General features: G+C 38.9%; 1 protein-coding gene across 7 annotated transcripts in view; it reads right to left on the reverse strand.

Moving 5' to 3' along the window:
- Positions 1-9,631, reverse strand: part of arhgef28a (Rho guanine nucleotide exchange factor (GEF) 28a) — a 45,240-nt gene extending 35,609 nt beyond the window's left edge. For all 7 annotated transcript variants that reach the window (XM_055052360.1, XM_055052358.1, XM_055052355.1 and 4 more), the window contains exons 1-3: positions 9,375-9,631; positions 5,158-5,212; positions 8-152 (exon numbers count right to left, since the gene is read on the reverse strand). In XM_055052360.1, coding sequence (XP_054908335.1) covers positions 8-152; positions 5,158-5,190 — 178 coding nt within the window. In that variant the 5' untranslated portion in view covers positions 5,191-5,212; positions 9,375-9,631. The remainder of the gene's footprint in view (positions 1-7; positions 153-5,157; positions 5,213-9,374) is intronic.
- Positions 9,632-13,558: the final 3,927 nt, after the last annotated feature.

Below are 13,558 nucleotides of genomic sequence, written 5' to 3' on the forward strand. Positions count from 1 at the left end.
GAATCACCTGGAACGGTGAAACAAAGAGTTCGCTCGTCACTGCCTCTTTTTGCGGTGGTCACGTGAGTAAGTCTGGAGCCTTCTGCAACAACATAAAACTCGCCGTCTTCAGGGACTGCTTCTTGCAGCAACATGCAACCATCAACTTGTCCCTAAGATAAGGAGAAAAAAACATCCATTCATTTAAATATATCTTTGCAAGGCAATCAGAACATGTAACTGCGGTTAACTAGGCAAAGGTTGGATTCTTTTATCAAGGTTTACAACGGTTTTAAAAAAGCTGTCAAGTACTTTTACAAGGTGCCAGAGTAAGTGCTGGAGTGATTGGTCCATTCCATGTTTGTACAGGGGATAACGTTGTGCCGCAAAAGTTCCAGACTTAGCTTTCTAAACTTCTCTGCCCTTTACATTAATCTTAAGTGGACGGAATACAAGACGAAAGAAATTAATAAAAACAGAGAAATGGGAGAAGACACAGCAAAGGAAAGAATAAAGGACATGATGGAGGAAGAGAGATACTACACAAGATGATGTTTTCAATGCTGAAATTGCAAAAGACCGGTTTGACGTAATATTTGGCAGGATATCACATTTCATATGACATATTTAATAGCATATTTAATAGCTGACCAGATGAATGAACAATAACTCCCTCAATGCCCACATTAGGTGAATTTTCTATTAGTTGCTCATGAGCAATGTCCTAAGAAATATCTGTCTTGCAATATTCAGCAAGATTTCCTTAAAATCAGCCTTAATTCATGGTGATTGTTCCTCCACAAAGATGCAGAAATTGATTAATGAGATGCAGAAACCTCTCCTATTTACAGGGAATTAGTGCGGTTGGAGAGCTACGCTTGCAGCAGTACATTTGTGATAGGAAGAACCTGTGTCTCAAAAACGCTGAAGACTTTCACATTAAAAGCTTGGATTTCTACATCTGCAGCAACCCAGAGAGGTTTGAACAGTCTGCGAGATCCTGGAGACCAACTACATTCATCTAAATTACACAATTGCTCAACAAAACTTCATATTGCAATAGAATCATCTTTATCTAGTCAATGAATGAAGAGTTGTTGCTTAAGCCCAGCCAGCAGATGAGTAGGAAAAACAGCCACCTTACTGTGGGAGCCAACGCTCTGGCTGCCTTTTTTCAACATTGTGTGAGCCAAGTCATTTATCACAATGTTATTCTCTTATTTAAGAGAGAACAACATAAAAATAATCATGGTTGACATAACATCCAGTATCTGGATCGCACCTCCTGTGCCTTGTGAAAGAATAAGACATTTGATAATAAGACTCCAGACAGATGTGATCTATGGCCTATTCTCCACTGTGTTATCATGACACAACCTGATCCACAATCTGTGAATAATTCAACACCTAAACTCTTGCTTCCCATATGGTCAGATTTTCAGGTAAGGCACATTATAAACGGAAATATCCAGGCTAATGATAAAAGCAATCAAAGCAAGATGGAAGACGAAAACATAACTCTGTCTTGAAATGGCATAGCTGTAAAATATGACTGAACTGTTTTAATCCTAACGCTGCATCCAAACATGTGGATGACAAGAATCTTGATGTGTTGTTCACCATTCTGGAGCAAAACAACATCAGATCTGCCGTCCGGTCTCCAGGAGACCAGCAGTTATCAAGTAGAGCGCTTTGCTATGATCCCCAGAGTGCAACACATTCGTGACGTCAGGGGAGTGAGACCAGCGCCGCTGGAACAACAAAAACAGCTCCGATAACAAGCAGTTCTCCTCAGTGAGAAGCTGCCTGATGTCAGTTTTTCTCCATATAGGATTACAGCTCAGACACAAATGAGAAACGGACGGCACACTTTTTTTTATCATTATTATTATAATTCTCAGATGACATTTAAGAAGAATTAGGCTACTCAAAATATAAATGATCAAACCAAAAAACGCGCAACAAAAGCAAAACAAAACATCATCGTCAGGACTTCAAACTTGCTCTGATAAATTTCCCTCTGAATTCATAAACTCAGAGATTAAGCAAGAGAGTCTTAAATCGATTACGATTCAGTGAAGTGTCCTGACCTTCAGGATCTGTTTGGAGTGACAACCAACATCCTATTCTCAAACTCTGCTGATTTAATCTGAAGAGAAAGAGTGCCCTCTCCACACTGTGTAAAATGTGTAAAAAGCCCTCATACTAAAACTTCTGGGAATAATATAAAAGGATAAATAACATGATATACTGTATATTGTATGAGTAATGAGACGAGAAAGTGTTCCACTCAAAAGAAAATTAAAAAACTCTGAAATTCTCTCCCAGAGGAACTACTTGGCTCGCTGTGATGCTACTCTCTTCTGTACACCTGTGCATCCGTTTGAGCAGAAATGCATCTTGGTAATTCTTTATCCTGCATAGTGGGATGTTTAGCAGAAGGTCACAGCAGAAGCTGAGCGCCGTCTTTTTTCTTGTTTTAAGGTTTTGTTGGCCTTAATTTGAAAGTAGTTAGACAGGAAGGAGGGGAATGAAAGAAGGGAAGACATGCGGCAAATGACCCAGCAACCAACACCAAGAGGATTAAGGCGTCAGTAGATGAGCTCTGCCTCTTTTCTGTGGTCATCAGAGAGATCACTGGAGTGACACTGGACAGTATCACTGTGGGCATTTATCGTATAGTTTACTATTTATCGGAAAAAACTTTAACAATTTAAATTTAGATGTAATGTTATCTTGATCAATTTAAAATAAAAACAGAAAAAAGATGATTAGATGCAGATACTGTGTGCAGTTTAAGAATATAAATCACACTTCTTTCTGCCCTTCGCTGACACCAGTGACCTCCAAACAGTTGGTTTTTTTTCTTTAAGTAAATGGTGTCCAAAACAAGCCTGTATTAAAAGAATGTGGTTCTACAAATGCTGTGCCATGCAGTTACCTAAAACAAATATTTAAAATCTGTTATTGAAATCATAATTATAATTTTTTTAAATGTAAAACATTTAATATGACACAATTGAAAAAATATAGTACATGAACGCATCAAACATCTCCCATTTCATATTGTCAGAGTGAAATCAAGCTTCTGCAATAAAACATGGACACTTATTCAAAGGGATAGTCAAAAAGCCTTAAGCAGGTATTTCAAGTATGCGACACTTGCTGTAGCAGGTACAAACGTTCACCAGCTTCAGGCAAACAATATTTAGCTTTTTTTTCATATGGTTTATTGCTAAGCCCATGTTTAGTATATGTACTGCTTATTTAAATTGGTGAAGTGCAACACAATTACATAATTGCACCCCAACTCAAAAGAAACCAGCACACAGAAACATGCAACTTTAGTGAGATCACTGTCTGTATTATGACAACCTCACCTAATCCTTGTCCATTTATGAAAATATGACTGGAATCCCGTTTAATAACTGCTATGATGACATGATTAAAACTAAATTTGACAGTAGCTAGTAGCTAGTTGTTTGTTTTTTTAGATTGTTTTTTTAGTTGTTTGTTTTTTTAGCCCCAGTGTTTTGTTCAGCTGGTGGAGAAAAGCTGTTTAAATTCTTGTAATCTAATTGTAGACTGTTTTGTGAAGGTCCCAAAGTTTGTTTGTTTTTTTAAGATTGGTGAAGACCAGTTCCTTTGGATCATAAAAGACTAAGGAACAAATTGTCTTGTTTTGTTTTTGGGCTTTTCTAGAAAATTTCAGAGCTTAATCTCAAAATTTCTCACAAACTTTTGACTTTTGGATCTCTGAAATTTCCTCGTCTGATTTTCGAACTAGAAGAGAAAAAAAAAAGTTTAGTTGAAAATTATTCCTCCTTTGTATCGGTTTACAACGCCCCTAACGCATTGTCATGGTTATGTCTGATTCAGGCAACTAAAACATCACTTTGCTGTTTGTTTCAGAGGAGCTTCTTCCAGTCTTCTTTTAAAGTAAGTACAAAAACTTTCAGGGTAAGAACTTGGAACATCTAAATACCTGGAAATTAAAGCTTAAAGCTAATCTTTGTCTTACATTTAATTTTCTTGTCGAAGCCAGTGCGGATCACAAAAGCAACCAAATGTGTCCGTGACGTTCAGAGGGGGAACGAAGACCTGGTTCTAGTGGTCGCCTCAATTAAAACCCGCTTCCACTCAAACTCCTCCTGCCAGGGCGTAACCCCGTCCACTTGTCCATTGATCTCACAAGTATCTGCAACTGGCCTGACACCACGTTACATCTGTGAAGGTGCCCCATAAAACTTTGTTACAATGGAGGCCTTTATATGACGGCTGCACGCTGCGGCTTGTCCGCACAAAGCCCGCCATTGAAATCTGGATCTCATTCAGCAGCTGGAGTTGCTCCTGTTGAGCCGTGTGACCTTCCAGGTTGGAGACGCTACTTCCTCCGACCGGAGAGGCGCTGGAACCCGTAATGATTCACATGCCTGGCTTTCAGACCTTGCTGAGTCGAAGCGAAGGGGTTCTTTTGGAGGGGTGGGGAGCCGTCATCTCTCCACCCAACACCACCCTTTTTTTTTTTTGCCTCCTGAAAGCGGTGACACAGCAAAACAAGCAGACACTCGGCTAACAAAAAAATCTGGCATCGCTTCAACGACTGGCCCACCCACGTTTCCACACGTACACAAGGGCACGGGAGCACCCGGGCGAGAGAGAGAGAGAGAGGCAAAAGGAAAAAGAGACAGCAGATTTGGAAAACTGAAGGGGAAAAGGAAGGCAGAATGAAGAAATAAAAGTATTACACAAACTTTGTCCCAAAATTAACCAGGCACACCCAGCTGTTAATGCACATCCCGGATATCTTTTCACCACTTAAAACTTAAGTGGAGTTGCCTTTGAGGAGCCAAAATCCCACTCAGACGCGTTTATTCCTGCATCGTGGCCTTCGTGTTTAGGAGAAGTCATGCTTTTAGAGGTTGTATTCATTCGGCGGAAAGCTTGTTAAAGGTCTGGCTTCCTTTGGGACTAAAACCCTGACTTGGGTTTCATCAGCGACACAAGTCTCACCAGTCAACCAGTGTTCGGAAGGCTAGTTCTTTGGAGACAAAGAAATTGCTCAAACTGCTCTGCCTCTGGACAGGAAAATAAAATGTTGTAAAAAAAAAAATCACCCAGCAGACGTACACAAGACCAACACGTGTCAAAATAAAAGCCAATTGTGCTGTTACTTACATATAAAGGAACCTCTTGTCTGTTCACCTCCATTTTCCACCCATCCACCAGATACCTGCAGATGAAAGAGTCGAGTTACTCTAATGTTAAGTTAATAATAACACCAGAAACCACAAAGCTGTGGGTGGCCTGGACCCGGTCTAATCTATAACCCATGTTTTCTTCAGACCACACTCATTTGTTCTTAGTTTTCTGGAGCTTTTTTTTTTTTGTCAAGCATAAAAAGAAGAAACAATTGTACCCCTCTGAGATGAATTTAATCTCCACAACGTGGTGTTTGATATTTTGATTATGAGCATTTGCTCATGATTGTAAGCAAATCAGAAATGGAGGAAAAAGGGATAATTCTGCTGGAGCTGCTGCAGTCAAAGAGAACAAAAGCTACTTTTGAAAGATCTTGCAAAAAATTTGGTTAGCATGAGATCCATCATTTCTATGATAAATCCTGTTTGTTGCTCCGACAGAGAGTTTTGCAAGATCCCAGATTACTTTCAGCTAGTTTCTGCAAACATGTTTTTTCTTACCTCTTCCTTATTCTTATATGTTTCCAGTGTTTTCTGTCCGTGGTCTGAGGCTATGCGTTTGCAAATGCAACATCTCGCCAAGGTAACTCAGAATACTATGAAATGTTTTCTGCTATCCTGATTATCACTGGAGGAGATTCTCCTGGAATTACTGCAAAGGAATCTCAACCTGAACCTTGTGCAACTTTTGTAATATCTAAAAAAATAACTTAGCATTATGGGGGAAAAAAGGAATATTTTAACACTAATATCCTAAATAGAGCCTTTTCTAATATCATGCAGTTTTTTGTTTTTTTTATCTAGAATATCGTGTTCAAAATATAGAAACAGACAGGAGTTTAAAAAAGTCATACTGACGTAAAAGTGAAGCAACTGTTAATTATTTTTTAAAACTTTAGTGAATGCACAACGTTAACGTCCAACACTTGAACCTGTGTGACAGATGCTACCGCGGCTACACCGTCTATCTGCTCTGACATGGTGAACCACAGCAGGAAACGAGAACTGCATCTTCTGCTCAGATGTAATCAGCCATGACATCATCCTCAATTGAGCATTAGGATGAATACTAACACAAACAGTTTGATTGTGGGGTCAGACAGGTTAGCTTTGCTTCTTGTTTGCTCTCTATGCTAGGCTAATAATGACGAAGACAAAGTAACATTCTCCTGTTGCTGTCAAGCTGCTTACATGTGTGTCTAGAGTTGGTTTGTGTTGTATAGTTATGAAGAATTTTTTTTTAAAGTAATCTCACAGCTGACGTGTCTTTTTCATTAGCTGTTGCAACTCGCATTGTTTATTGGCAACTCCGTTGTTTATTTTAAGAAGTTACGAGGAACAATTGCGAAATCTTACAAATGTTGCAGAGTACGTCGCTAAGTAACCAAAGAGTGAGTTAGTTGAGGCCACCCACCTCGCTTTTAGCCGAGAGGTCAGCTAAAGCCTTTCCTCAGCCTGCATCCCCCAGAATGCTGTGCAGTTCAGTGAAATTATTGAATGTCCTTTCAGACGTATTATCTATTGATACCAATCACATCTACTTCAAATAAGACAAAACTAGATTGCAAGTAACTTTTCAACAAGATATAGGAAATTATTTTTAGTCAAAGATTTCTTAAATTGGTTAAAAAGTACTAGTTCCATTGACAGATTATTTCTATTATTGTAAGACGTTTCTTCCATGTTATGAGGAATTATTTAACTAAAACAAGCAGCTATTTTTGTTGTTGTTGAAAAGTCATTTGTGAGTTAGTTTTGTCTTATTTCAAGTGCACTAAGACAAAAATACTTCTCCCTGCATATTTTGGAAGTTGTGATTTCCTTTGAGTGTTTTTTTCTCTTTTTTTATGTGTCTAAAACTGGAAGTGCTGGGAAATAACAGGCTAGAGCACTAAGATCCCTACCAGTTTTGCATACTATAAAGTATCCAAGGCACGTACAGCACTTTCAGGAGAAGATACCACAGGCAAGGGCGTCTCTGATTTTAATTCTATATCAGTCAACAGGTGAGTCTACATTTCAATATTGTAGTGTAAACATTGGCGCAGGTTGACAGGCTTCGCCCCATCAGGTCAACAAGCCTTTACAAAAGCTTTAAAAAAAGAAAAAGGGGCATGACACAAATGCACCAGTTCAAACAATGAAGAGCCGTCTGGCTTTGATCTTACAGAGTTCGTCAACAATTACCGTGATGTCAAACCGTCAAATGATCAGATAACCAAACCAAGACAAAAAGAAAGTTAAAAAATCACCTTGGGAGGAGGATGAGTTGCAAAGACAATTATTTGCGTTCGTCATTGTCCAGGCCCAGAGCTTACAGTGACTCAGAAACCTGAGCTGGCTCAGGGCCACGCTCCCCCCCAGAACCCAGCGTGGGAAAAGAGATTACAAGCAGAAGATTGCACGCTGTCAGAAGGCATTCGGTGAGCGTCTTTGACAGCTAAGAATGCTATGCAAATGGTCTCAGATGTAAGCGAGTACGCCCTGCACTTTCTTGTCAGGTGAAGCGGGATTGGATTATGTAATTCCTTTCGCCTGGCAAGCTGCCACACTACATGAAAAGAAGTAGCTTTAAACTAGCTCCCTGATGCAATTATGCCTTAATGTGCTGGGCATTTTACACACAAGGAGGAGACTAACACGGCGCTAATGAGCGCTAACATGATCATTAAGAAGAAGCGATGCAAATGTATCAGGAGTTTCCGCCCGGTTAACTGTGATGCATTCGTCATATGCAATGTTGACAGATGCTATTTTAAAGATGCTCTCTTTAAAATAGTTTTTCTACCACTAGCAAATCTAGTTACCACACAAACACTGACGATGTTTGGATTTTTAATGCAGGATTTCACACAGGCCGTTTTAAACGATCCCACTTTAGAGGAAAACAGCAAACTCCGCTCAGTTTATAGTTTGGTTGGTGACATCACAAGTTGCACAAGAACCGAGCTTGATCAGCTGGCAATGGTGAAGATTGTGACAGATAAGTGGCTCTTTGCAGATTTTGACAGAAATCTGGGTTGCATTAGCGTCGTCGCCGATTGAGGACTTAGTGTCTGCGTCGGAGTTTGAGTCGGGTGACTCCCAAGCCTCGATGAGCACTGCTGCTGAAGCAAACTGCGACAAGTACAGTCGCAGTTTCCTATTTGAAGCTTTCCCTGTGATTGGTATTCCTGTGTATTTGAAATTCATAAGTGCATTTTTGAATTTTATATTGCCTCTTCATCATCACTCTTACATGATTTGTCGGTACAAAGGAAATGCATGGATTTGGATCTCATATTACTTTGAGTTCACTGATTGTAGAGTATTAGAGCTTTTTGTCTCGTTTCTTTCCTGAGATGTCGACTAGAAAAATGGAAATGGCGTAACGTGTCCTGCAGGTACAAACTGCAAAAACACATCTTAAAAGTATTTTTGTATAGTTTCTAGTCCAAATATTTCATTGCACTTCAAATAAACTAGCATACAAGTAACTTGTCAGCAAGATATGGAAGGGTTTTTTTAGTTTTCAAGATAGATAAGTTTGTTTTGAATAAATAACTACTCAATGGGAACTTAAATTTCCATTTAAAATAAAAAAGTGCCTCTTGTGATGTTACTGGTCTTACTCCATTCAAAGCAGAAAGAGCACAGATTGTTTTCGTCAGAGCCCTCGTTTAAAACATTGATTACGGTGAAATCCAGAAATGTAAACTGGTGCTTCATTACCCAGCTGGGTTTTATTGCAAGCGCACAACTAAGATACATACCAGTAGATAATAACTTTAAAACTGCTTTACAACTATGTAGCAAAACAAATAAAATAAAAAATAAAAAATCGGACCATAAACAGGTCAGTTCGAGAAACTATCCCCAAAATCTGATTGAATTTTACAGAAAAACACGGACCGACTCTTCAAAACATCATCAGCATCGAGGCTTATTCCTTTGGAACGATAAAGCGACTTATGCTGAAAGCCACTCAATGCAACCTCCCAGCCTTGGGGCCCTAAGCGACTGCCTAGTTCGCTTATACCTTCGGTCGGCCCTGGTCTAAACAGACCAATTAAACAAACGCACGCGAGCTAGTTCGTTAATATTAAGGGAGCACGAGCGAAGAAAAAAACTGCGAAGCTATCTAAAAAGCTATTTTGAGCACCGTTTTTGTTTTGTTTGTTTTCCCTGAATGAGAATGACCCGGTCTGCCATTACCTGCCGTCGTCCCCGCTTGTCGTCTGTCGCAGAACTTTCTGTTAATTCGGTCTCGCTTCGGCTCTCCGCGGACTCCCGCAGCTCTCACGCTCTCGTTCCGCTCCAGTTGCTTCGGTTTCATCCGCGTTTTTTTTTTTTTCTTTTTCTTTTGTGTAGCCTACTGGGAAAAAAAAAACTAAAGTCAGCACGAGGAGTTAATGTCTGCAGGTGTTGCCGTGCGGGGTTTGCTGCTTCCAGGCTGCACTCCTGTGGTCCAGCCCCCCTCTCTCGCTCTCTCTCGCTCTCTCTCCCTCTCTCTCCCTCTTTCTCTCTCTCTGTCTCTCTCTCTCTCTCTCCGTCAGTCACCGGCTGCAGCGCGAGGACAGGCGAGAGAGACACGACGCGTCCCACGGCCCCGTCACGTGACGTCTATTATTCACTTCACTTGCCCGTTCCGTCCGCTGTTAAACAAAGCGCTTTTCGGGACTTTATTAACATTTTTAGGCAGTAAATAGTCAATTATTATGTTTTAGGATAGCAGGCATGACTACTGCACTTCTAGGACAACTGAAATTGGACAAACAATGCAGTCGAGTTTAGTTTATTTTATTTATTGTTTAGTTTAGTTTATTGTTCAGTACAAAAAAAAGTCTAAGGAAGCAGAATCCATCAACTCACCGACCTCCTGAACTGTCATGGTTTCTCTGATGGATGGATAAAAATGATCTTTCTTTTTCCAGAATTTCATATTTCAAATATATATATATATATATATATATATATATATATATATATATATATATATATATATATATATATATATATATATATATATATATATATATATATATATATATATATATACCTCTGGTCATTTTTGTCAGTTTCATCTTCCACTCACTTTACTACATTGAATACAATTTTTTGTTTCCATAACTGCACACACATTGTAAATTTCAACCAATTAGAGACCTTTATGACGTCACTCTTACTATTATTGTTGCCTCTGTTTGTGCATTCACTTGGTGTCCAAGTAAATCTGTGTTTCCTTTTGTAATTGGATTGTTTCATCACAAGCCCATGATCAGAAATAACACAACCAAGGTCAAATTCTTTTCCTGATTAAAAATATGAACGATCCATTTTGACTTACACAATCAGAACAGATAATCGTGAAATTAAAATTTGGTTTAATTTTACTTTTTCATTAAAATAATCTCTGGCTTGAAACTGCCGTCAAAGAATGCAGAAAATGTTCTGACACCGTCTGCACCTCATTTTGTGCGAGCACAAAAATGTGCTTCGCCTCAAGATATCACTGAGAGTGACATTATTTTAAAGGTTAATTTCACCACGTGGTTAAAAAAAAGAAAATTTTTAGGCAACAAGTGCAAGCCAAAAGGATGAGTCACACCCTTTTAAACAACAATCATAGAATGCAACAGTCAAAGAATTTGATGTATGTCAAAAATGTATGCAGATGTTTTTGTTTTTTTGCAAATATGTAAGTCTGTTCTCACTTTGCAATTGCGTTTGCTATCCCATAACAAAAGGGATCCATAATAATCTTTAAACTGTGCTGTCAGCTAACTGTGGCTTTCACTGTACAATCCAAATAAAATTGTCAAGTTCACCTGAATGTTGTTTGGGCTTATCTGGAACCACTTACTGATATCAAGAAGACTAAAATCCATCACTGAATTAGAAGATGCTGCAGCAAAAAAAAAAAACAGGTTTAGGGGCATACACACGCATACATTTTACTTCTGACTGACTCTGTTGTGGCAAGGAAAAAAAAAAGAAGCCTTGTTCAAAAATCCTTCACGCGTTCCTCTCATAAAGTCAGACTTATGAGTCAGGGAGAGGCAGCAGCAGATTCTTCACATCCGAAGAAACTTTTAATTCAGCAGACGCGTTGAAAGAACACGTCGGAACCGGTTTGGTCAGTGTGAACAAGCAAACGCGAACAATGGCGCCATAATGTGGTAATACTCCCTGTCGCACTACTGTGGCCTTTCTGCATAACAAAAGGCTGCACTTGAAAAACTGAAAAACTTTTATCAGCGTGTATTTCGGACAAGAAACGAGTGACAACGCCTACTGTGAAAACCTGGGCAGACGTATGCACCAGTCCGGTACATAAAGCTCTTCTCCATCCGATTCATTTTTGTGTCCTAATAGTTAGAGATTTTTCAAACCCTTGGAAGAGCTTGTGTTACGCCATACTAGCCTTCAGTGATGTCATTTGGCCAAAAGGCATGTTTGACCCATAAACAAGACTTCTAACAACAAAAAAGCAGGATTGAAGCACGGCGACAGCAGCATCGTTGTGTAAGGGTTTGCTTGTTTTTCAAACTGGACCAGGGAGTGGGGGTTTGCAAAGGTCGACTAAAGTTCTGTGCAGCTCAGTGTCCCTTCATCATATCTGCAACGTTTGTGACCGACCACAAACGAAGTGGATTTTAGTCCTGCTGGTGTGGTGTTCGGGTGCTACTACAACTAGCAAGGGCTGAAACTAAACCAAAGCAGAATATTTCAGACACAATTAAAAATTTCAGACTAGCTCATTTTCTACATTTTGTCACCTTCCAACCACAAGATTCAACATGTTTTGTTTGGAATAAAAACAAAACTTAAAACACTTGAAGAATGTGTTTTGCATTTGTTTTGTATCCCGTTCGAATCATTACCCCGATGAACGTTTTTGCTGCAATTACAGTTCTTTTACCATGTGACTCGACCAGCTTCTCATGTCTCGGGACACAACATTTCCCCAAAGTTTCTTTGCAAAATAGCTACATTTCTGTTAGATTAGGTGGAGAAGAGCTGCTTCAGTCGACTTTTAAGTCTTGCCACAGAATCGCAGTCATGAAGGAAGCGGGAGTACCAGGAGAGAATCTGCCAGCGCACAGGGAAACCATGCTAACAATGCAGTAAAGTACACAGAGGAAATAGTGCCTCCTCTTACCCCAGTATTTCACTGATTTTGTCAGCATTTTTATATTCTATATTATAATGGACTGTTGTGGTATTTTTTAAACCTATAAATATGTCATAGTATTAGTACCATCTAATACTGCTAAATGGTCAAGTTTCCTCTGCCGTGTTTGACTGTTCACATGAGATGTCACTGTGTTGGTTTTCACCAACTGTAGCTCAGCTCTGTAGATGTTTACCCAAACATCTATTCTTTCCTCCTGTTTGTTCACAAGCACATTGTTTGAGTTGTATTGACACTTCACTCTGATCCAATTCCCAGGTATGTCCTTTTTTGTCGTAATCTTTTAAGATGGTAGAGACCTGCTGCTGGTTTAAGGAGTTATTTAGTTTTGTGTTTTTCTGGCTATTTTATGATGTCAACATTGCTTTATATAGTCTCAAATGTGTTTTTTGGCTCTGTTCCTTGAAAATGACAGTTGTACTGGAGGAAAGGTGTCATGAATCACTCCCCACTGCATTTTCATCCACCCACCAACCAAGTCTGAATGTTTTTGTTTTTCTTAATCTGAAAAAAGATCTCTTACAACACACAGATAGTCGCAGCTTAAAATCAGATTCCCCAGAGACCTCAGAGATTACAGTTTCTTTCTTCCAGATCATTTAAGGGTTTTTTGTGTGTGTTTTTTAAACATGTTAACATTCTTATTTCATAAGTTTAAAAAAATTCTCTTATATTTATGGTTTAAAACCACTAAGGTATACTTTTAAATTAGTTTTCTCCAAAAACGTGAAGCCTAAACTCAATGATAAATTTAAGATCAATTCAATTTCAATGGCAAAGTAATGTTTGATTTTTTACCTTGACATTGGCGCCATCTGTTGGTAGAAGTGTAAAAAGCAACGGCATAAAATTAGGTTCATCTGTGCAAAAATCTTCAGATTAAATCATTTTTCTTTTTCAGAAAATGAAAAGCAAACTGTGTTTTTTTTTTCAGAAAATGTCTAACTTCAGTATTTTGCTCTGTATCGTGAACATTTCTTGTCTAACATTTGTCAAAGGAAGTAAATAAAACACAGCAAGATGCACCACAAGATGCAAATAATTGAAATTGTGGCGTGATCTACATTCCTGTATTTTGGTCAAAACTATAGATAAAAAAAGGTGCCCCTTTTTTTAAGCCTGCTTAAAATGAAGTCCAAAATAAGGCCATGACCAGATTTGAGATTATTTTTGGTGAGCATTTGATTTCACTATGTAATGTTTA

Source organism: Poeciliopsis prolifica, unplaced genomic scaffold (assembly GCF_027474105.1).
Source record: "Poeciliopsis prolifica strain line A6 unplaced genomic scaffold, Auburn_PproV2 SCAFFOLD035, whole genome shotgun sequence".
NCBI lineage: Eukaryota > Metazoa > Chordata > Actinopteri > Cyprinodontiformes > Poeciliidae > Poeciliopsis > Poeciliopsis prolifica.